This window comes from Stylophora pistillata, chromosome 2 (genome assembly GCF_964205215.1).
Source record: "Stylophora pistillata chromosome 2, jaStyPist1.2, whole genome shotgun sequence".
In the NCBI taxonomy this organism is placed as follows: Eukaryota; Metazoa; Cnidaria; class Anthozoa; order Scleractinia; family Pocilloporidae; genus Stylophora; species Stylophora pistillata.
Window position 1 is genome coordinate 39,021,940 of NC_142520.1, and position 25,672 is coordinate 39,047,611.

The following is a 25,672-nucleotide window of genomic DNA, read 5'->3' on the forward strand; positions in this document are numbered from 1 at the left end:
TTAGAGGTTTTTTCGAGGACTGTGTAATTTAAACTGGCGTCAACATACATACCGACACCTCCACAAGAAAGAGGAGTTGGCAACTGTTCGAATTGGTAATTAGGTATAGGTGGATTAAAGTCTATTCTGGCCGAATTTGTAATTTGTAATTAATTGCTGCAGGGGAATTTGTGCGAAGAGGCACAGGTTCAAAACTGTGTCATTCTACTTTTGCATGATAACCTGTGGAACTTTCGTTAATGGGCGGCAATTACTCTCGGCAGGTGAGTGATCATAAATATTTAAATCGATGTTCTTAAAAGAACCTGAGCACGTGAGAATTCTTCTTGCCTTCCTCCTCGACAAGAAATATTAAGGGCGAAGTGCGACATATCATTGATTCATAAGAAAGTATAACTCTTCATGATTAATTAAATTTACAAAAGAAAAGAGAGTACATTTTATTGCGCCCAGGACACGCCATATTAGCTTACAAAACAATGAGGAAGAGCCGGGTTTTGAGCACGAAAGCCTGGGCCGAGTTTCTATAAGCGCGATTACTGCAGAGTATAACTGCCAATCAGAGGGCCTCAAAGGGGCGATAGCTTTCACAGTTGACGGTTACGATTTGGGCCATTTTACAACCAACAGTTAATATCATTCTATTATTGTCACTAGCAGTCTTTTTTGCAGTTAATTTCTTTTTACGACGAACGTTTACAATTTGTCAATTTCTACGCCTATTGGCCGAATTGGTTAGCCGTTTTACGCTGTATCGGTTAGCCCCATTAAAGGTAGATATCTTAAAACTCCAACAATCCCTTAGGAAAAGCCACTTAGTGTCCTCAAGCATGAAAAACGCAAATGACTAAGGAGTCATCGACTTTCCGGCAAGTTTGCATCTGGTTGCAATTGGTTAAAAGAGAAATCAATGAAATTCTCGATCACTTAAGCTCACCATATGAAATTTCCTTTATGTCACCGACGTTCACAGGCTGGCGATATTAAAAATACAGGTGTCACCTTAATTTAAATTGAAATTCATCTTTTTCAGTGGAGAAGTCCAATTGCTGATGTGTGAAGAAGAACAAGATACATCAAACATACAATTGATCTGCGCACAATTTACCTGAATAAGAGGGTTAGTGACGAATAAATGTCAAAATGAATCCAATAAGGGATTGCCGTGGTTGTAAAAATTGGGGGCAGAGTCTCTCATATCTTCGTTGTGCTTTACAATGAGATTCTAACTTCACTAGCATAGAGCGAATTGCACCATTTCTTTTTGTCTCTTGGATTTACGTCCACGCATGCTCACTTCGAATTACTATCATAGACCATCATGATATTCAAGATTTTTACAAAGTGACGCTCTGTTATGAGCAAGCTTGAACTTCTCTCTCTTTAGTCAAGTCTCTTTCGAACCGCTTCTTGAGGTGTCACACCTCTGGGCGATGCGAGACATCTTGAGGAATGGCAGCGAAGAACCTAATCTCTTTTGAGCATGCGGTGTTGATTTTCTCGTAAAGTCGATTCGAGTGCTCCTATCCTATTCTATCTTACCCTGCTCCCCTGGGGGAAACACCAGCGTGGTTTTCGTAAAAAGAGTAGGTTTGTTTCGAGTGCCCCTTTTCCTATTTTATCCCTCCTACTCCTTTGGGGCAAGCACTGGCGTGAGAGCTCAAAATTATGTCTATATGCGCTGATCGTTTCCGCCTAGAGGAGGAGAAAACAATAGACGTAAACTTTAATTTGCTTCCTATTACGGCTTTGTTCCTTATCAGCCCTGAAAAGAACATGGGCTGTAGTATTTTTACAGCTTCCTATTTATTTGGTAACAGATATGTTTAAAAAGAATCAAATGCGGTTCAGCCCAGCGAAAAGAATAAAGGAAAATATAGTATTTTGATGTACTAGGCAGGCACACCAGTTTCCTCTTGTAAAAGTTTTGTCTTTTGGCCCTCGATTGTCGTTTTTGTTTTTAATTTAAGGCGGAAGAATTATTTTTAAAACAGAATTTTGTTTTTTAAATCGATTGGTCAGTGCGCGTTTTTCTTTGAGGAGATCTAGACTTGGATCAAAGAATGTCATGCGACTTAAAAGGGATCGGTTTGTTTTTCTCCTTTGAAGTGCTTTGCGTGATGCAGAATGTGAGTAGACGTATGAATATTGTAAACGATCTCCAATCGTTTTTCGGCGAGGGTGGGTTCTGCATACATTGCCACTTAAAATGCCATACCTTTTTCTGTTCAGTTGTAAGCGATTGTGACAGTCTCCGCTACGCCTGAGGGCAAATAATCCATCAGCAAAATTTAATTAAGAGATAAATCAACCAATTCCTCAATCACAATTCCTCAACCATGTACTGGTGCTAGCGAGTACAACAAAACGCCAGTCAAATTGTAATGAACAATTTCCCACCACTGACGTGCTGTTAACCCGACAGAAGATAAAGGTATTATGTTACCAATTTAATTTGGTAAAACTTTGCTCGACAACCTTCCTTCCAAAAGTTCTCCCATCGAAAAACAAATTGTCGCCCATTTTTTATCCTTTATTAAACGAAGGGATAGAGAGAGATAGAGAGAGAGAGAGAGAGAGAGAGAGAGAGAGAGAGAGAGAGAGAGAGAGAGAGAGAGAGAGAGAGAGAGAGAGAGAGAGAGAGAGAGAGAGAGAGAGAGAGAGAGAGAGAGAGAGAGAGAGAGAGAGAGAGAGAGAGAGAGAGAGAGAGAGAGAGAGAGAGAGAGAGAGAGAGAGAGAGAAAGAGAGAGAGAGAGTCCGATTCGAGTGGGTATTTTCTACATTGATTGCGTATTTGCTACCGTAGCAACTACCCACTGAGTATTTGCTACGGTAGCAAATACCCACTAGTGCGTATTTGCTACCATTGATGGGTATTTGCTACCGTAGCAACTACCCACTGAGTGTTTGCTACGGTAGCAAATACCCGCTAGTGCGTATTTGCCACCATTAATGAGTATTTGCTACGGTAACAAATACTCAGTAGGTAGTTGAGTATTTGCAACGGTAGTAAATACTCAAATTAAATTCTAACTACTACCAAACTGCTCAATACCTGAAAAACACACATCTACGTCGTTTTATCGTATTTCTATTTTAAATGGATAGTTTGTCCTCTTCTCGGTGCCCCTGTGTCCATGTTAATTGTATACGTTCTACGTTTTAGTTCCTCTGAGAGTGTTCTATCCTTTACGGTTGTAAACGCACGATTTAACAATAAGCTTCTAGAAACATGAAAGTTTAATGAAAAGGTTGATAACGTGCACATTTCAAAGCTATAACGCGGAGTCTTATTTTGCTCTGAAATGCTCTCCACTACACTAAAATACTCTGAACTTTTAAAGAATGTCAACTAGAGGTTAATCCTTGGAAAAGGCGTGCGCGAGATGGTTTTGCACGAGTTGAGAAGTATCAAGCCGGGTTAAACGTTCCAACTTTCTTCGATAAAATTTGTTGATCTGACATTATTGGGGCGTTAAACATCCATGTTTGTTCAACATTAATTGTTGGACGAACGTTTCATAAGTTCTCAAACATTAGTCCTACAAAAAATGTTGGACAAGCATATATGCTAAATGCTTTAACATTATTGAGTCAACAAGTCTTCGATGACAATGTTGGAACGTTTAGCACGGGCCTCAGAAAAAGAATGAGGGTGCGAAAAGAACGAGCGAGTTTTCTGAAAAATTTTAACGAGTGAAATATTGAGAATCGTACAAGATTAGTTCGTGCCATAATAAACCGTCCGCATTGTCACCTCAAAGCGCAAAGGTGGTAGATGGTTGAAGTAAAATAAGCAAATAATTTGAAACATGATCGTCAGATCGAAGAAATCGCAATGGAGATAAACGATTATTTCTCAAGAACAAAGACTTACAGTCACAGGTAGCGTCGCAACTAAAAAAATTCTTAAATATTTTCTAAGCAGTGCAATGCATTGTATGCTGAGCTGTTCACAACTATCAAATGTTACTCAGCAGTGTGCCATACTGTACAGACTGCACTTACAGAACATCTGAACTGAGTAACAACACCGAACTGGGAAAAAACTCTTAAATATTACTATATAGGGCGCTACACTGTACTATTCAGTGTATTGTTGTTCGGTACAGTGAAGTACACTGCATAGTAAGATTAAATGTTACTATGCAGTCCTTTGCATTGTGCTCAAGAACACGACACTGAACTGTTGGAACTGCTAAATCTTACTGTGCAGTGGGCTGCACTGTACACTGAACTGTTGAAAACTGTTACATGGTACTATGCAGTAGGCTGCACTGTACATTTGACGCCAAAACTATGAGAACTGTTCTCGTATGAAAGTAGTTCTACTTTATGGATTCTTATTTTAGCGTTAACGAATATAAAAAAGAAAATCACTACGAGGTGGGTAACATGTGATTAGCCTGCAGAAAGTCAGGTATAAGTTTAAGATACATTTCGGCTCCTACTGAATTTGGATATAACGACGCTCCAATTTCAACTAAATAGCGCTCCACGGTTTTTGAAGTTGTTTTTTCAAGAAGATCGAGATATTGTTGTTCTTATCAGTAAGAGTTTGAAATTCTAGTCGGTTTTTAGTAAAATGATTTATTTAGTCGTTCTCGTTCATATATGTATAGTTGCAATATTCTATCGATTATGTTAAGAAATCATCTTTTCACAATGGTAAAGGAAATAGAAGTTCACAAAAAACGGGAAACACTATAAGTGAAAGGGATAAGAAGTATGATGATTACATGTAATAATATCTGACTAAGAGTTAAAGGACTGGAACTGTTTTCTTCAGATAATTTCAATTCTATTCTTAGATTTCAACTTGAATTTCGTTTCAAAATCAGTTGGGTTTAATCCCAATGATATATCAATTTCTTTGACGTGAAGTAGCTAACGAATACATTGTTACTGGTGTTATTGTTGTTGTAGTCCTGTTTTTGTTGTTTCTCCCTAGCCCAGCTTGGGAATACCCTTACCTAGGAAGATAAATGCCCAATACCCATGTTGGTTGAAGACTGCGTTCGTTTGTTGGTATAACTAAGGGAATAGTTGGTGTTTATCATTTAAAAAGGGACGCTTCGATTACTATCAGCCTGTAAAATAAGCCCTAAAATACAAGCTTTCTACGTCTATCTTTTCTTAATACTTTATTGCTTAATGTATCTTAAAGGAAACAAGCTCGTTAGATAAGACTCTCTGTGGTCCTGTTTCTCTGCACTTGCTAAATGCTATCTAAAGTATAGTACGTAGCAAATAAAGACCATAAGGAAATGTAAAGAGTGAATGAATCAAGCATCAGGCGAAAAACAAGCAATTGTGAATGAAGCAGTACGTTATTATTAAGTGTTGCAGTCATATAGGAAAAAGAACTCATGAACTATATGTGTTCATCTGAAACTGGGTGTGTTGGAAACTAGGCTAAAGCCTGAAACTAAGCCCGCATTGGAACTGACTTAAACGCGAGAATTTAAAACTGAACTAGGACTACACTGCATACAAAACTAAGCTCACATTCTAACTGAGCAATATTCACATTTAAAACTGAACTAGGCATGGACTGATGAAGCTCATATGATATTAAAACTGGGTTATGCACACAAAAAACTAAGTTTGCATTGTAATTGAGTTGTAAGCTCATTTAAAACTTAACTTAATACACCCTAGAAACAAAATAAACTCACATTGTAATATATGATTTACGCAAGCAGTTAAAACTGAACTTGGTTGACACAGTAAACAAAACTAAGCCCACGTTATAGCTAAGTTTTACACGCATTTAAAATTCAAATCAACGGTATATTAGAAACAACAGTAAGTTTACATTATAACAGAGTAATGCCTACCTTTGAAACTGAACAAGGCGTATACCAGAATGACTTAGATCCCGACGTATCTTAGTAATGTGTGCAATTAACACTGAACTTAGCGCACATTGGAAGTAAAACTAAGCTTGCATTGTTAGAGAGTTATGTGTGTATTTTAAACTGGACTAGGCGCATACTGGATACAAAAAGTAGCTCACACTGTAACAGAGTTATGCACGCATTAAAAACTGATCACAATAGAGAGAAAAGTAAACTTATATTGTAACAAAGCTATGCGTACCGCTTAAAACTCAACTAAACTAAGCATAAACTAGACAGAATACCAAGCTCACATTGTAAGTGAGGTACGAGTCCATCTAAAGCTATATCACACATAGACTGGAAATAGGCTAAAGTCACAATGTGAGTTATTTTCGCGCATATAGAACGGAACAAGGCTTTTACAGAAATGCAACTAAACTTGTATGAATAGAGTCGTACGGGCATTTAAAACTGAACTAAGTTTAAACATGAATGAAAACTAAGATTACATTGTAACAAAGCTTTGCGCGATTTAAAACTCAATTAGTTGATATAAGTTAACGTTCGGCCTACACTAGAAAAAAGAATAAGGTTCACATTCCAACAGAGTTATAAATGCAGTAAAAGCAAAACAAGGGTAACACTGGAAAAAATTTTGTCCCTTTCAGATTTGAATAAGGATTGATTGCTGATGCCTGTTATGCTATCTAAAGTAACACTTGAAGGAAATTTTTCACACCACAATAAGCGCTCGTAATCGTTCAAACTACCTATGTAAAGTGCAGCGTTTATAAGATTAAGATGCTATCATGATTTAACTAATATAAACATAACAAAATCCTTTCCACAACACTTTTAATTGCTTAATATTTCAGCCATTTGGAAACGAAACTATTTCTTACAAAAATGCGCGTGTAAGCTTTTTTAAATTGAAAAATACAGAGGGATAGATTGTTCTCAAGCAATACCCAAATAGTTCCTTAAAACTTAATCTTTTACCAAAGAAAATGTTTCTCTGGAGCAAAAGAAGTAGAAATTGGTATTTGCTACATAAAGTGGGTACTTGCTACGTTAAATGGTTATTTGCTACGGAGTGGTTTTTGTGCAATAAAATCTTTTAATTGTGACATATAATTGAAAAACATGTTTAACATGTTTTCTTTCACAAGCGCAGAACTTTCCTTCCATAAAAACGAATTTAAAGTAAAATATAATGATTTTATAAAGAAAAAAGATAATTGACCTTCTCAAAAAATCTGACTTGTTAAGTCAAAATGATACTATATGTGGGAACGCAGTTTTGTTCTAAAATTAAGATGGTGTAGAAAGTAAAATATTCCGGATCCCAAAGGGGTTTTACGGCAATAAAAAAGAACTTGAAGACCTTTAAAGACGTCCGTCAAAATTTTTTATTTTCGTGATTTTTTCGATATGTGTACCAAAGATTGAGTATTTGCTACATTGGTCGTGTTTAGATTGATATACTGACTAAAATTTCGTATTGGTCGGTAACTTTGAATAGAAGTATTCTAAGTGAAAAATAGACTGATATATTCCACTGTAAAAACGGGAAAATATTGGAAAATTTTATATCAAAAAAAGAAGAGGAGAAAAGGTAGCAGATACTCAGCCTTGAATCTGGAGAGAGAGAGAGAGAGAGAGCGTTTTCCTCATAGAAGCTCAGTCTAAAGCCTAGCGAGATGAAATAATAATCATTGAGCTTACTTTTCAAGCAGTTTCTGCTCACCACAGGCATAGAAAATGATCGGGTAACAGTGTGGAGAATTGGAATGTTAATCTAGAGGTTAAAATTGAACTCGACAGGCCGCGCTTTAAGGCAAGATTCTTGTGTCTATTTATCCATATTTACACTATGGGTATGGAAATTTAGAATTCTAAAATATGGATTTTTAATGGCTCAATATCCCGTGTGTTGACTTTTGATGTCAACGTGACAGAAAGGAAGTTAATCTGCACTTTTGTCAACAAGCGATTCGAATGTCAGTATTACATTTCGCGATCGTACGTGTCTCGGCTGGTTTTCAAAACATGTTGGAGCGTTACAAGTCGGTTCAATCCTAACAGCGTTTTATTATGTTTCAAAAACAAGATCGCCCTTCTGTTGGTGATGTGCCCAGCTGTTTATCCAAGTTTGCTTTTCCAGTATCGTTCGTATGTTTATTGATCTGTACTACCGCCTTGGTTCGTGTTGAGATCATAAACCAGCGAGTTCATAATGTTGAAGATGTTATGGCGGAAGTGGGGCGAATACATGAATCCATGAGGGATTCTACCGAAGCAGCAGGTACTCAACCTTCTGAAAGCACTGGTTTTGTCGGGAACTTTGATGGCAATATTGCTCAGGAGAGTAGAGATATGACCGAAGGTAGTATGCTTTCTCTCGTCAACTTATAACTTAGTAAAGGACCCTCGCTTCGACAACGATACGAAATACAATTTTCCTGGCGAACTCTTTTCGATCCCCTGAATTTTGCCGAGGCTTACTTTGGTGAAGAAATTGGGAGTCACAATGGTACTTAAAGTGGCTAATGAATTTGTCTATTTTAGTAACTACATAAACTCATTTCTGAGGGGTCGATAGCGAAAAAGTAATAGCGGTCACCGTTGTAAAAGCTCAAGAGAGCAATCATATGAGTAACATTATGCAATTGATCATTCAAAGATATCCCTTTTTCCCTAACTTGGATTAATATATTTGATGTATTGTTGGCCAGATAAACCCTTCAGGAATATGAAGGGTCCATCCTTGAATGACTAAAACAACAGTGCGACGTCTGCTGTTTATCATAATAACAGCACAAAAAGGTCTTGGATAGCTAAACGTTTTGAAACGTGAGGAATGGGTGTGGGGAGGGGTGGGGGGGGTGGAAAAACGTGAAGTACTCTTGCGTGCCACAAGGAAAGGTTGAGCTTAATTTAGGTTCTCGTTTAAACGAGGCGATCGTACACGTAAAAGCGAGCAAAAGAAAATCAGTGTTTGCTCGAGAATATAGCAGCCTCCTTTCATTATTTTCCTGCACAAATTTTCAGCGACGGAAAGCTTAGTAAGAACCTGGTAACCGTCATTTAGACGAATCTGGTTTGGAGCCAAAGGTTGTATAAATAAACCACTGTTGAGATTATTGTCTAATAAGGAGATTTAAAAGTGTTACCGCTTTAATTTTCAAACACTTTTTGAAAAAAAAAAACTATTTCCAGTTAACGCCAGAAGCCGTCGCCATTTCAAGTTACCTGAGAAAGGAGCCAACCCTGGTAAAGTTACGATAGAGGTGGTTAGAAGTGAGATAAACAAGACCATGAATTCATGGTCACCACGATCATTTTGTTCGCCCAAAGAACAAATTTGCGTACAGGGGCCACCAGGATTGCAAGGACCAAAAGGATCACGGGGAAGGAGAGGTCCGCGTGGATCTACAAGAAGGAAAGGGTCACGCGGTTTTAGAGGAGAACCAGGGCCTTCCGGAAAGCAAGGAAATATCGGACCACCAGGTCAAAAGGGTGCACAGGGTATCACAGGGGTTCCGGGTCCCAGGGGCCCACCCGGAGCTAAGGGAGAACCTGGGGAACCTATCTCTCTCCCTGTAGTTGTTGTTTCTCCAATGAAGCAAACACTCAGAGAAAATCAAAGTGCAGTGTTCCAATGTTCGGTAAGTGGAAATCCTCAACCGACTATGACGTGGGTGGGGACAAATGGCACTCATCTCCAAAGTAATTCTCACCTTGGCGCTCGGGGTGGGAGATTAGAATTCCATCACGTGACTCTTAGCGACGCTGGAAATTACACTTGCGTTGGAAGAAATGTTCTTGGTTCCGAGAGTCAGTCTGCGAAGCTAATTGTTGAAGGTAGGAATGGGCATGCAGAAGAAACTGGGTGTGAATTTATTTCATCATCTGTTTTTTACTATTCTTTAATATCAATTATTTAAATCGACTCCATTTAGCCAAACCACATGTTCAACTTGCTTCAGGTCCCACTCATGCAAGGGTGGGACAAAATATTACGCTACCTAAATGTCACGTGACCGGCTTTCCAAAACCAGTCGTGTCGTGGAAGAGATTGACCGGTGCCTTGGCTCAAAAGAGGGCAGATTACAATCAGCAGGATTTGACAGTGGTTGATGTGGAAAAAAAGGACACTGGAGCGTACGAATGCAGAGCCAGAAACCATCTTGGAGAAGGTTCCGCAGTTACGACCTTGTTTGTTTGGTCGGCACCAAAATTTGTCTCAAAGCCACCCGACATGCTCACCAATGGGGTTGGTGGGTCAGTGTCTCTGAACTGTTCTGCCACAGGGGAGACTGTTCCTCTCGTCTCTTGGAAGCGAGCAAGGGGGGCCTGGGACGAAAAGAGAATGAAAGTAGACAAAGGAACCCTAACTATTAACTATTTCAGTTCTGAGAGAATCAGACTCAGGAATTTATGTGTGTGAAGCCAAAAGTCCGCAATTTACAATCGAGGCAAGAACATCACTGAAGGTGAAAGGTTGGTTGAACAGGGTGATTGTTTTTTTTTTTTTTTTTTGCATCCATGTTCGATACAAACTTTCTGGCCGTTTCACACGATTATGATCACTTCTCCGTCTGTAAAGTTCGGAACTTAATAAACATTTTATTTTCGGTTTTGCACTGAGTTTTGGCCAAAACAATGAAATTTTTCTAACTGCCTCTTAAACGAAGCCTTCTTAACTAAGTAACGACGAAGAACTCAGTAACTGGAATAACTTTACCCACACGAGTCCGATTAACGTATTTGTTAAAACACTGTATCCTTTTTACCCTAACTACCGAGATCTCAGCGTTACGACCTCGAGCCGAATAGTTTCCCGTCCGACCCTCCCATTACGTCAGTAAGTACATATTACGTCATTTTCTTATAGCTCTCCTTTCGTTTACGCCTGATGGCCGCAAAGGGAGACTCGGTATCATTCAGAAATTCACCGTTACAAGAACAGCTAAATATCTCATCAAAGCCTTTGGTGCTCGGGGAGGGACACATTCTTACAATTATGGATACAGACCAGGAACTTATTACGGCGGTTATGGTGCAGCGATAGAGGGGACATTTCGACTGACCAAAGGTACTGTCCTAATTATTATTGTGGGGCAGAGAGGAGGAGATTCAGTGGAGGTGAAAGGTGGCCAAAGCACGACCATGACAGCAGCTGAGCTCGGACCGTCTGTCGAAGACAACGCTGGCACTGGGGGAGGGGGAGGAAGTTTTGTTTATACCACAAATGATTTGCTGTTTTTAGCTGCTGGAGGAGGAGGGGGCGCGTCTGGTGGATATCATGGTGTGGATGGTCAGGCAGGAACAAGTGGAACCAGTAGTGAGGGGAACGATCCAGCACATGCAAAGAAGGGTGGTACCATGGGTCAGCCGAGAGAATGTAACAATGATGACGCTAGTTACCATGGGGGAGTGGGTGCGGGCTGGAATGGCCAAAGTTGTTCTAGAAAAGGACCTGAGCACGGAGAGGGGGGGTGGGTCGCGTGCTCAAGGCTGGATAGGAGGTCAAGCAGGAGCTATGAACAGTGGAAGTAACGGCGGACCAGCACCAGGAGCAGTAGGAGGGTTTGGTGGTGGTGGAGGAGGAGCGGAGGATAACGGCGCATCGGGTGGAGGTGGAGGGTACTCTGGAGGAGGCAGCGGTATCAAAGATAAACAAGCCGGAGGGGGAGGTGGTTCGTATTGCGCCGGGATAAATTGCCATGGTATGACTGGAGGCAACGTGGAAGAAGACGGCTTGGTGCAAATTATAGAACAATGAAAGAGCTTCCTTCAATTGTTCTTCATGAAAGCAAGGATTGAGCGATATTACTTACGGATTAGATAACGTTATCTTAAAGCGATTGGGTCTCTTTCATAAGTTCTTCGCGAAGAAGTTTTAACATGAACAGATAAAAGCAAATCAAGATATGTATGCCCTTTTTCTTGTTGTTGTTGATTAGTCTATTACTTCTAAAAGCGATTAAGATATAATCCTTTATTCTCCTATTTCAAGATATAAAGGTATCGATATCACAAGGGGAAAGCCTACTTCTCCCTCTCCCCCTCCCCCGTGCGTACCAGCGCGCGGGCCCGATAATAGCTCAAATCCATCTGCCGAATGTAATCTAGACACACGTAAATTTACTCTACTTATAGCAGCCACAAGGGAAATTATGAATCACAATTTGGGCAAGTTGTAGGAGAGCCTCAATGGGGTGATGGCTTTCAGGTACGGCTAATGGTCAAATACGGATACCGGTTAATTTCTTTTCATTAGTATTAAAAAAAACATATATCTATATATAAAAAGATATATATATATCTATATATAAAAAGATATATATATATAAATAGAATAAATGTTTGAAAAGAAAATTTGCCCTGAGCGGGATATATATATTTATTAAAAGCTGGATCATTGGATAATGCAATTCAAGACTTTTCATTGGCTTAGCCATTATGGTATATGAGCCAATATACCATAAACTACGATAAAGTAAGCGTACGCATAAGCTTAAAATTGAAAGGGAGCTAAAAATGTAATAAAATTTAATAATTCAATGTAGCGTTTTTAATAAAACAATTATTACACTCGCGTTTGTTGGATATGAGATGATTATGGCCAACTTGGCGCTACCCGCCTAGTTGGCAATCTATCATCTCATATCCAGCGCGCGCTCGTGGAATAATTGTTAAATATATATATATATATATATATATATATATATATATATATATATATATTTATATCTAATATATATAAACGAATAAACAAGAAATAAAGTTGTTTCACTCATCCTGGAAGTGCTCGATGCAGAAATGTGCAGAGCAAAATACAAACGTGAAAGAAGGAAATTATTACTAGTTACTCGAGTTTCACGCTCTGTCTGATGATCGCCTAGAGCGTGAAACTCGAGTAACTAGTAATAATTTCCTTACGTATGATGCACGATCCTCGCAGTAGAGAGCGCTATTTATGCAGTAGCGAAAGTCAGACCTGAGAAAATCAGGCCTGTACGAGATTCGAACCACTGACCTCTGCGATACTAGTGCAGCGCTCTACCATTGAGCTAACAAGCCAACTGGGAGCAGGCCGTTAAGTTGATTCGTAATAAACCCGTGATGCATAAATAGCGCTCTCTACCTGTATTGCATAAATAGCGTATTGCATAAATAGCGCTCTTTACTGCGAGGATCGTGCATCATACGTATTTATAACCGCAGTTCAAAATATATGGAACTTCATATATTCATCGTAACCAAATAATATCCTTGTTAACCATTAGCCGATTAGGACAGTGCGCAGTGGACAGAATAAAAAAGAAGGGCATTTTTATACCTTAAACTTTCTTCTATAAACCATTGTATACTCTGAGTCAACACAAAGTACTTGGGTTGATTGAAAAACATGGCTTTTACACCATAGAGGACCTGCTTGTGGCTTTAAGGTTACCGTGCACCTTCAGGGGTGTCTCGCATGCAAGTGATGTAGCGCGTCCGGTTTAAACTGTAGATATCTAAACACCAAAATCAAATTAAAGCTTATAGGACTGGCTATAAGATTATACCAAAAAATTTGAAAAAAGTTAAATTGTCGAATTTTTCACGACTTTTAAATGCGAGCGCCCGAATCACCTTTTGAACGTCACATGTTAAAACGAATTTTTTTTTCGCTTATTGAATGTGTTCCTCCATTTCTGGGGCCAAAGCGCTAAAAAACGTGTCTGCGATTTGCCATATTTAATTTCAGTGAAAATTTACAGAACATTTTTGAAATAGGATTAAAAAAGTGTGGAGTGATCGTACAAAAATCGCTCTTGAAAAAAAAGTATTTAGAAATAAAAAATTTGGAGACAAAGTTTTGTTGTTTATATGTAAAACTAGCTACTGTCAAAATTTGAGAGCAATCGAACAAATTCCCTTTGACTTGTAGCTCTTAAAAGGTGATCCGGGCGCTCGCCGTTTAGGAGTCGTGAAAAATTCAACAATTAATTTTTTTCAAAATTTTTGGTATAGTCCGATAGCCAGTTCTATAAGCTTTAATTTAATATAGTGGTTTAGATATCTACAGTTGAAAGCGCACGCGCTACGTACATCGCTTGCACGCGAGAGACCCATTAAGGTGCACGATAACCTTAAGTATAATAAACCTTTCAACAAAGACGTCGATGCAGCACGCGAAACGCTGTAAAAAAGCATGGAGATGTTGTGTAACCAACTTTCTCCTATGGAGTTCATTGGCTGAGGTTATTTATCTCCTACTTTGATCGCCTTGTTTAAGGATAAATTTCGAATTTAACATGATTAGTTAAACTGGTTAGCTTCCTTAATACTTTAGTAATACGATTTATTATATAGTTTGCAGCGCCCACGGGCATGATGGAGCAAGTCCTGTACTCTGATTGCCTACCCCAGCGGTCAAGATGGGCCCGTCTTGACCACTCGGGATTCCTGCTTTGATCTTGCGCAATTTTGGATCTTAACCTCGTTCTTTCTTCTGCGTTTTTATGGACTTCGACCATAACAACTAAATTACTATTATTACCCAACTACACTCCGTAGAGCGCAAATAACACCTAAGACGAGAGCAAATATCACGCGGTATTTGTATTCCATAGAACCGGTTAGACAGGTTTTCCCGCGCAAGCGACGAATTGGATTGGAGTTCCAAAAATACTGGCGTACAATTTAAATCATTTTTCTGACGACGACGAGTCAGAATGGCTAGCAAATATTGATCCAAGTTTATCAGATAAATCGAACGAAGAACGCAGTTAGACGACAATGAAATTTCATTATTTACTGAAGAAAATAGAAATAGCAACGCGACAACGCGTCAATTCCGTTCCGTTTCGCATACTTCTGTCACGCACTCCTCTTAAATAAACATCCGTGAAATTGGCCCTCACTCAATTAACAATTTGGCGTGTTGAATAATAAATAACTTACTAAACGTTTTGGTGTGTCGTATCTCGGATTATTCTTAATCATCGTTGTTTGTATATTATTCATATTATTTTCGTCAAAATACGGCACAAATCGAAAAAATACTCGGCTATGCTACACAATAAAACGTCTAATAAGATGTACTCTTACTATTTCTGTTCGGTATCCATTCACCCAGGCGGTGTGCGCACGTCGATTGCATTGCATTGTGGTAGCGTTATTTTCAATATGGCGGTAAAAGCGGTAGAAATGGGTAGAGTTTGACTGAATATTCCGTAAAAGTAAGGCCATTTCTTTATCCTTTCACTATAGGTGATCATAGTTTGATATAGTCCGAACGTGTAGAAGTATTTTTCGTGCGTATTTGTCTCGTATTATATCGTTCTCAAGAACAAACGCAAGCACTGTGTTTTAGCATGTAATATTAGACCGGTTTTCGAGCAGATCAAATTCGTTGTACGTCGTAGTTTAAAGCCTTTCAAAGATTTATATGGCCACTTTGATCCTTGTTCAGCAGCTCTGACCAAACGCGCTAAAACGCACTCCAATGGTACAAATGTTTTAGGCATTTTAAGTGATAGTGTTTGAGACTTTTGTGGAGCGAAAAGGCCCATTGTTTCGTTTAGTGTGTTGCGTTACATAGCGTTACTACTGCAAGGGCATTTATCAATCGTGTTGTAAATCCACTTTCCTAAGTGAAGGAAAATTAAATAATAGCGAGTGTTGTGGGGTAAATCTTCTATCTTGATAACTGAATGAAGGACAGTTTAATTAGAACAATGAAAAGAGTCTCTTGATCCATGAAAACCTCCACCTTGCATGAGGCGACACGGCGGAAAGCCGGAAAGCAAAACGCAGTCTACTGTTGAAAGGTGTTGATAGGCCAGTGCGTCTCCTACCATTCGCTAGCGCTTTTAAACCTTCTACTCTCAACGTTTAGCTGTTATTAGGATATCTTTTGATGACTTTCCTTTGCGATGTGATAATATGGGTCAGTTTTGAGGTGTCATACTTCTCTTTGGCGAAGCCGGATGAGATTGTGCTACAAAAGGCAATATTTTCTTTTGTGCGCGTGCTATTTTCTTTGAAGTAATAACTCCAGAGATACGTTCTCAAAACCCTCATGTAGGTTTCCTCTATTCTCGAAGGGTATTTTGAAACTCTGTACGCTTTTACTAAAGGTGGAGCGCGACAAATTCGTTCTTAGGAGGCGTGGGGCTTCTCCTTTTACAAATCCCTTATTTACGCTAAGTGGAAAAAGTTCGTGTATTACAAGGTCTCTTTCTCTCTAATATGCGTTTGCATGTCAAGGGTCAATTCACAGTTGAATAACTCGCGTCTTGGAATATAACTACTGACTTTGAAATTACTCATCCCGCCATCGGTTGTGAGCGTAACTGTTGCCATTTGTGTCGAGATTCTTAGGCAGATTGCAGTTTCGAATCTTTCTAAATAACGTCAGTTGCCTCCTAAGAACGAATTCGTCACGGAAGAATGACAGGAGTCGCGCAGGCTCGTCAAACGATTTAACTTTCGAAGGAGTAGCAACAGACAGTGAATCCCCATCACAATCCACGTATATTCACGCCGCATCTCGCTGCCACCAAAGATGTTTACTCTAACGCGCAATGCTCAATTTTTGTTTTACGACCATGATGCAACGCAATCAGAGTGCGCACACCACCGGTCAAGAGGGGCAGAGGGAAACTGATAATAACCTTTTGTCAACATGGCGGACGAAGCTGATGAAATAATTGCGAATGTGATCGTGTGAACCGTTATTGGTTTCCTTACACGTAATAATGAGGTCAGAGTGTATATTCAATTTAAAACAACATGAGTGAGCAACAAGCAATTTCTGACCGTCGAACAGCTTCAAAAACGCCTTCAATCACTCGGTTCATTCGCTACGAGCATCTTGTAGCCGGCGTGTCCGGAGGGGTCACTTCAACTCTTGTGCTGCATCCGTTGGACCTGATCAAAATTAGATTTCAAGGTAAGGCACGGTATAAAATAACATATTAGGAGACCACCATCAGTTTATTGTGAGGCGAGGTTATTTTGAAAACGGGAACATCAACAGCGATGTAAAACATTCCTGTCTGAGTTTATTTCCGCACAGATAAGCCTATTTCATTAAATTTTCACCTCTATTTAATGAACGAAAGTTTCCGCACATTTTTATATCAATTTGAACTGACGTGAGCAATTTAGATGGTCTTGAAATAATTAAATCTTCCCATATACAGAACTGTTTTCACCCTCGCTTTAGCAAAAGCATTCAAAAAAGGAATTGATTACTGCAATGCTGTGGGAAGTATTTGAAACTTCCCATTTTACGACTTACTGGAAACTTTAATTTACTGAAAACTCTTATTGTTTAAACTTCATGAATGGATGTTTTATTTCTAATTTAGAACACAGCTAGCAGAACCGCACAATCAAATTCAATAATTATTTGTAAGCGTGCTCAAAATCCCGATAGTGCACGCTGACAGCGTCAGCAAATCGCTTCGCCAGAGATTTTTTGTTTCACGCGAGCAGCCATTGTTAGCGCGGGGAAAAATAATATATTTCGGGACAATAATGGATACAAACAGAAACTTGGCCTACTAGTTGGAAAACAAAGACAATGTTTCAACCTCTTCCCTTGGGCTAGAGTTCTTAATGAGGCAGAAAAGAGAAAAACAACGGAAAAGGAGACTTGGCATCAGTGCCGTCACGATTTGCTTCAACTGATATTGTTTCCGTTTCTCACGTCGGATTTGATGCACAATTCCACCGGCTATGTTCTAAAACAATTGGTTCATGCTTTCAGCTGTGCATTATCGAGTTATGGAGCACGTGGGAAGTTCGGAGAGCACTCAAGAAGCTAGAGTTGCCCTCGGCTATCGCCTCGGGCAACTCTTACGCTTCTTTCATGGTCTCCAAACTTCCTGTGTGCTCCATAACTTGATAGTGCATGCTAAAGCATGAACCAATTGTTAATTAAAGATCCCTGTATTAGTGTTGGCTTCCTTATTAATTTTGATTTAGTTTATGGTGATATATGCGACAACCACTTGTTAGGAATAGGATATCATTTTTACTCACAAGTTTTTAATACTACTAAGGGAGTCTTTAGGTAGACGAGCCACAAAATTTGTATTTAAGGGCCTATCTGCACTAGCAAAAAAATTGTTTATTTGTACAAATTTTAATTACTTTACAAGTGTGGATGGTTTGTTGTGGCTTGACAAATTTTGGCTGAAGCAAACAAATTTTCAATGGCATTGCTGATAAAATTTGTCCTGGGTAAAACCTTGGCAAAATCATTTAAATAAACAAAACTGTTATAAACTGGTTGACCATTTTGTTATAAACACCACCAGTGTGGTAATTGAACTGAGTTTACTTTACCAAAAAGTTGCAATAATTGTCTTTCATTGCAAAACTCACGGATTTTACAACTTTGAACAACTTAAGATGAATCCTGGTGATTGGCCAGGAGTTTTAATCCATTGGCAAATTATAGCAGCCAGTCTTATGAGCAGGTCAGGCACTGGATGCAGCTAGGGTAAGATTATAATAATGGTGGAATAATTTTCCAGTTGCCACTTTATCAGTCCAACAATGAAGCAGTAGATGTGGCACAAGATTCCGAAGTGCCCACTCCAAGCAAAGGGAAGGGAAAAGCTAAATAGAATAAGATTACTTAGTTCTTATTAACCGAGTGGGAGGTCTGTATGGGAGAATCTTGACTGAGGTCACCCGTACAGACCGAACGCAGTGAGGTCTGTACCAGCGACCGAGGTCAAGATTCTCCCATACAGACCAACCTAGCTCGGTTGATAAGATGTTTATTATATGGTCGTGTCTAATTTGCCAATTTTTTATATTCTTTGTACCTTTTTTTTCTAGACCGGTCTAGATGCCGAAAAATCTAGACCGCTTTAAATATTGTTTTCAGCCAATCAAATTTGTGAATTCGGTAGTTCCCAGTCCTTGTGAGACACAGCCATATAATAAATAATGGTAATTGAACTCGAGTGGAGTGCAATTTGGGCTGAAATCATACGCGTGATTTCAAAATCGAACTAGCGCGCAGCGCGAGTTCAATTTGAAATCACAAGTATGATTTCAGACCAAAATTGCACGACACGAGGTTCAATTACCACTTTATTACATCCATTTTGAAATCGCCAAAATACAGAACTTGGTCAATTCAAATATTTTATTGGTGCAGAACTGAGCCGGTTTTTAAATAAAAAGCGGAAACGGAAACACATTTACATCTTATTTTGTATGCAAAACAGAAAGACTTTGACGTCATGTGTCAAAAACTCAGTCAAGCGTATCTAAAGAAAGACAAGTATCATTCAACAAATTCGAGAAGTCCTCAATAACTCAGAAAAATAGTGAAGCGTTAAAGTTCAATCCTCGTCGTGTGATTCAATGATGTAAGCCCTTCGTTTCTTCTGTGGTTGGGGTGGAGAATTCTGGCTGTCTCTGGAGAAGAAATTGAAGGTTCAGCCTGTGTTATTCTGCGATGGAACGGGAGCAGCACAACTGAAGGCTTCCATGCGGTACTGCGGAGACTGTAATGGAAAACGTGGTTGAAATCCTGAAAATTCAGCTGGCTGAAAACCACGATTGGAACCCATGGCCTGATACATTTGGCCTTGTTGTTGGACGTGATAAATAGGAACCAGAGGTGTTCGTTTATTTTGGACTGCAATCTCCTGATTTAAGGCTTGATATGCAGTGTTTTGGCGGGTGACTTCGTTTGCTTGATTTTCGTTTGACACGTCTTTATATCCACTGATAATGTGAGACAGTTCTTTCCTGTGATTCTTGTCTATTTTATCGTAGTCGTCTAACGAAGATTCACGTACATGGCCTGTTATTTCACAGATGATATTGCGCGGTTGACCTGATTTCTTCGGTTTTGATACCAATGTTTTCCTCATGCTTTGGTTCGTCAGCTTCTTAATCGTCCTGAGACAAGAGGCCATAGATTTCATTTAATTGCCGATGGTGTTTTGTCCCATTTGAACTTTGGTATACCAAACATCTGCTGATTTAGGACGATTTATGATGCTTAGATAGAGTGGCCCTGTGTTCTTCATTCCTTCCGGTCGCTTGGACAACCAAAGCTTGAATAGCCGCACTGGATCGCTTTTTCCGCCATCGGTGCTGAACATTGTTTGCGGTGTTGTTCTTCGCCTGATGGTGAGACCACCGCTCCGTGTTTTAGTGGGACCATATGGTGGGACCTTCTTTGAACTCAACAACTTCAGTTCCATTTTCTCACTGTCTTATAATTACATCTTCCACGTACGCATCGTAGTGTTCTTGGCGACCACGAAATCCCAGTTGTTCCGTCAAATTTTTAAAGTTGACATTGGTCAAGACCTTTCCATTAAAATCGCCCAACTGACCTTTTTCCCACAGGGCTGACTCTTCTTCAGATGTGATTGGCTGAGCTTTGTTGGGTCTCTTTCCCTTTCCTTGTTGACGCAGGGAAATTGCTTTCGCATTGAGGATTTCTCGTGAGGAGTGAAACTCCCTCGATTGCACGATGCTCAATGGATAGTTGTTCTCCTTTAGATATCTTTCTATGGCACTCTGCATGACTTTAAGGGATTCTGGCTCGTAATCATCTCCGTCCTTTTTTCTTACTTCGGCGTAAAACTTACTCAGGACTTCGTCAAGTTCTTCAGGCGCCATTGTTTCGATGGAGACTTATTCAAGGTGGCGGCATTGACACCAGCTTCTGAAAACATTCATCCATTGTTTTGTGGAGCGGGACGTATTTTTATTGGAAGTGACAGACTTACGCTCATGTATTTTATCGCTTGAAATGATGGGAAATCTTGCAATATCCAACTCTTGTAGTGGCTTTTGATTTTCTTCGTTTGTTGTTGACTCGGTGGACTCGGGATCGCGCGGATTTTGAGCTTGAGAAGGTACAAAATCGTCAAAATATTCACCAAAATGTAGACAAAAAGTGGGAAAGTCCCTGGCATGTTGGTCTTCAGCCTGAAGAATCTCATTGTCATCATTCAAAAACTGGATGAAATTAAACTCATCCATTTTTGGGGGAAAAAAATAAGAGTTTTGGAAACAAAAGTTGCAAAATTTGCCAGATGATACTCCTTGTTTTTCATTTTCCTGCAATTTGATTGGTCACTTTAAACAAGCCTTGAAATCTGATTGGTTGTTTGTTTTAAGTGTAAATTCCTCATTCTAATCAGAGAATGTTTAGAAATACATTTGATAATAAAAATTAACGGTAAAAAACTACGACGTTTCGAAGTCTGCATGACCTCATTATCAAGTAAAATGTTAAAACTGATGTAAAATTGTAGCTCAGAGATTATATACAAATAATGTGATAACTCTGATTATATACAAATAATGTATATAATGTATATATACAAATAATGTATATAATGTGATAACTCTGATTATATACAAATAATGTATATAATCTCTGAGCTACAATTTTACATCAGTTTTAACATTTTACTTGATAATGAGGTCATGCAGACTTCGAAACGTCGTAGTTTTTTACCGTTAATTTTTATTATCAAATGTATTTCTAAACATTCTCTGATTAGAATTCTAAAACGGGAGAATCGACTGCACTTGTTCAGGCGTCTTGAACAGTTAAGCAGTAAGCAAATCAAATGTGATGGAGCCATTGAATTTCTTCGCCTTTGCCAGAATGTAGATCTTACACCAACCTTCGCCAAAGTCGACCAGACGAAGTCGAAGAACTGGCAACAATCATCGAAAGCGTTCTCAACAAATGTCATCGCCGAGGAGCTAAGATCAAAAGTGAAACAGAATGCTATGTTAAAGATGGAAATGAACACCATCTATGACGAAATCCGCCAACAATGTTCACCGCTACAGTACATGCTTACCTTACGCGTTATGACAGATCTTCGAAAGAAACTTTACGAAGACGTAATGACCAACCACACGAGCAAGATTGCAAGGTTAATTAACAAGGAATTTGACGTTGACGAACACATTACAAACATCTCATCGTACCGACTGTCATTCTTTGAAAAGTTAGTTCTCTGCCGTGGTTTGAAATTCTCCATCGCTCAACCTGTGCCAGCTCGTGATGTAAAAGCCAGCTTTGAAAAAGCTTACTGGCGACTTTGAACCCACATTACCGGAGGACCAAAAAGAATTAGCCGCCGCGACTCTTCGCTCGATTGCCCTGAATTATATTCAAAGGAGAGGCCCAAGACCACCCAAAGCACTGCAACAAGCCATAAATCAACTTAGACGAAGGGAAGACATTGTCATTACAAAACCCGACAAAGGATCTGGCGTAGTAGTAATGGACAAGACAGAGTACATCCGTCTACTAAGTGATGCTTCCATCAAAGACACAACGAAGTTCACCCCTATCAACACAGAAAGACCAAAAACACGCGGCCGGCCTCCTAAACACTACCATCCCTTACTACAAAAAGAAAAACAGCTGGAGTCCGTCGTCAGAAAAATCCTGTTAAAGCCGATTGCTGACACAGTTTGTCGCAAAGGTTCCCGGCTTGCTCACCTTTATGGTCTTCCAAAGACTCACAAACAGCAACTATCAATGCGACCGATATTATCATCGACTGGGACCTACAACTTCGCCCTGGCCAAGTGGCTTGAAGAGAAGCTTAAGCCCCTTTCATTAAATCAGCACACTATCTGCGATATCTTCTCCTTCGCCGAAGTGATAAGGGAAACACCACTCAACCCGAATGACATTCTCGTGTCGTATGACGTATGTGCTTTATTTACCAACGTGCCACTCGACGAGACTATTGAGATCATCGCTGAAAAAGCCTTTAAAAACAACTGGTTTAATGAAACGCATGGTCTCAACCTCACAAAGACAGGTCTTACCGAACTTTTAAGAATAGCAACCAAAGATCAGCTATTTCAGTTCGACGGTCAACTTTATGAGCAGGTGGACGGTGTGGCCATGGGCTCGCCCCTGGGACCCCTTATGGCAAACGTTCTCCTGTGCTCCATTGAAGAACAACTGGATCGCAACAACAAGTTACCAAGTTTCTACAAAAGGTACGTCGATGACACATTAGCCACGATGCCAAATATTCAAGCCGCAACAGCTTTCCTTTCAACATTGAACGAATGCCATCCTGCCATACAGTTCACAATGGAAATTGCTGAAAACAACAAGCTTACATTCCTCGGTATGATGATTGAGAAAAACGGTTGCCACCTGACAACAAGCGTATATCATAAACCAACTGATACAGGACTGCTCTTACATTACCAGAGCCATGTCGATCAGCGTTACAAAAGATCTCTGCTGAATACAATGCTGAACCGAGCTTACCGCCTGTCATCAACGAAAGAATCTTTTACGAAGGAATGCCAGCATCTCAAGCGGATGTTTACTAAGCTTAAGTACCCAGTGAAACTCATCAACTCAGCTATCGCCTGGTACACGAGTTCTACGATCCAAAGCCGTCACGAAACCCCAACTGAACTTGACGCGGCTACACAAAAACCTGTCAGAATAACTTTACCATTTAAAGACCAAAAATCGGCCGACACAGTAAGACATCAGCTGAAAGATCTTGGCCGGAAAATCGGAACTGTCCTACAACCAGTTTTCACGAGTCGTAAGATCGAGGGAAAGCTCAAGATACAAGAAGAGAAGCCCGCTTTAATTAACCACCAATGCGTTGTTTACACTTTTAAATGTGATTCGTGCGATGCGGATTATATCGGTTATACCACACGCCATCTTCATCAACGCATAGAAGAACATAAAGCCTCTGTCATTGGCAAGCATCTGAAAGAAGCCCACAGTGTAGCGTCCACTAGCCTAGAGGAAATGTTTTCCGTTCTCAAGAAATGCCGCGGGAAAATGGACTGCCTAATTCACGAAATGTTATTCATTCGCGAACAAAAACCAAAGCTAAACACGCAGTCTGACTCAATACGTGCAAAAGTATTTATTTAAACATATACTGCACGATCTGACATGCTAAACACCAATAACAATGAACGCTCATTATTCTAATGAAGTTATCACATTATTTGTATATAATCTCTGAGCTACAATTTTACATCAGTTTTAACATTTTACTTGATAATGAGGTCATGCAGACTTCGAAACGTCGTAGTTTTTTACCGTTAATTTTTATTATCAAAAATTCCTCATTGGCTGGAAAAAAAGATGCGATTTAGAGCAAAAAATGGTGCGATTTGGGAATAAATCGCACCAATTAGAGCCAATCAGATTACAGGGACCACCAGTGATTTCAAAATGAATGTAATAAAGTGAAATATGGTATCGGTCTTATTTTTGGCTGTTAACCAAATTTGATAGTTTAAGCAGCTTCAACATTTTTAGTGTAGATGCAACAGAGGAGACAAAAATTTGTCATGAAAAAAAAAATGTGTCCTTTGATGTTGTCAGGGAAATTCTAGTTTAGTCTCCTTGTGCAGATACTGGTCCTAATGGAAACTTGTGGATAAAAGTCAGCCTCATGCCTATAATTATTGTAAATGTGAGGTGATTGGCTTTTCTGCAAAATGTTTTAGCTTGTAAAATCTTATTGTCCACGTGTTGGTAAGTTGGTTGGGGTGACTGTTATTTCCACAATCTTATGCTGATGATGCATGTGGCAATTTTATTTGGGGATCGCAACAAATTTCATAGCTGTGATTGGCTTATTGAATCACTGATATTAGCATGTTCGAAATGCGGAGACACACCTGGTGATTTTATACGCCAATCACAGTGATCTGCAAATATCACGATTGCCATACCAAGCATACTCGGTGATTTTCGTTTTAAATGGCCCAGTGTGTCGCAGACTTTAATTGAAGTTAGCATGCGGAGTCAACTTCCATTAAGGTTGTCAAAACATCAATTACAAATACCAGGAACAGTCTTTCTCAAGAGTATTTACTGCAAGAATGTGTTTGTAGTGTACATGTATGTGACTGTATGCAATGAAACATTTTTTAAATAAATTTTTCTTAGTTAATGATGGAAGTGGAAAGTTACTAGCTTACAAAGGACTTACTGATGCAGTTAAGTCAATTGTGAGAACAAACGGCTTAAAAGGATTATATCAGGTACTTTCAGTTAAATAAAAAGTATTGTAATACTGGTACAATTTGTGAATCAACTAACTAATTTTGGAGGTTAGCAGTTTTCTTTTAATCCATGTTTACCACTTTCAAAAATTCGAGTATTGCCCTTTCTGCTCACCATACAATGCAAATTTTTTTCCTATCTGGAGAATTTGGTAATAAAGCAAGTAATGCCCCATTCATTTAAATTTTCTGCCCTGTCATCACCTTTGCTTGACAGTGTGTTGTTATTCTGAGGAGAAATTAATTTTCAAGAAATTACTTTACGCGAGACATGCGCGCCACGCGGACGTCAATGTGTTTACTTACAATGGGGGAGAGGAGGAGGGGAGTAGGCTAGCTTGAACAAAGTGCGATGAGAATTTTAAAAAATAACGAAATGATTTAAAGAAAAAAAAAACGCGCAGTGATTCCTATTTTAATGACACCGAATAAAAGGAAAAAATCAATAAACACGCAGTTCACTTTCATCCTGTGCAGAGACTGTTTTGCCAGTATTTTTGGTTGTGTTAGTAGTAGTGATAAGGGTTAAAAATGGCTTCAATGCAGTCATTTTGATTATAAAAACTTACAGGACCTTGTTCTGAGTATTGTATTTGCTAGTTATTTTAAAGATTTTCTACGTGTATTATTCATTTTGTTTCTAAAAATATCGAATTCAAATGGAATTGACGGGGAGATTTTATTTTCCTTCACTTTCTATAAAATGCAAAGTCAGCACTTTTCTCACATTTCAAAGCCAGTTA

At 39.2% G+C, this 25,672-nt stretch overlaps 2 protein-coding genes and 2 pseudogenes across 3 annotated transcripts in view; 3 read left to right on the forward strand and 1 right to left on the reverse strand.

Annotated features, from left to right (window-relative positions):
• The window catches only part of LOC148739427 (uncharacterized), a 91,926-nt pseudogene extending 79,227 nt beyond the window's left edge, over positions 1–12,699 (forward strand). Inside the window, exon 10 of the transcript XR_015997360.1 lies at positions 10,741–12,699. The product of XR_015997360.1 is annotated as an uncharacterized LOC148739427 (transcript). The remainder of the gene's footprint in view (positions 1–10,740) is intronic.
• Positions 9,060–10,827, forward strand: LOC148739431 (peroxidasin-like). The gene is made up of 2 exons (XM_088751216.1): positions 9,060–9,707; positions 9,806–10,827. The coding sequence occupies exons 1-2, from the start codon at positions 9,161–9,163 to the stop codon at positions 10,291–10,293; spliced, it is 1,035 nt and encodes a 344-aa protein (XP_088607342.1). The 5' UTR covers positions 9,060–9,160; the 3' UTR covers positions 10,294–10,827.
• Positions 12,700–19,210: 6,511 nt separating the features above from the next.
• LOC148739432 (uncharacterized protein KIAA1958-like) lies at positions 19,211–20,582 on the reverse strand (annotated as a pseudogene).
• A 683-nt stretch (positions 20,583–21,265) lies between these two features.
• LOC111342107 (uncharacterized) lies at positions 21,266–23,844 on the forward strand. The gene has a single exon (XM_022949153.2). It carries the CDS (start codon positions 22,138–22,140, stop codon positions 23,782–23,784), a length of 1,647 nt encoding a protein of 548 aa, XP_022804888.2. The 5' UTR covers positions 21,266–22,137; the 3' UTR covers positions 23,785–23,844.
• The last annotated feature ends 1,828 nt before the right edge of the window (positions 23,845–25,672 follow it).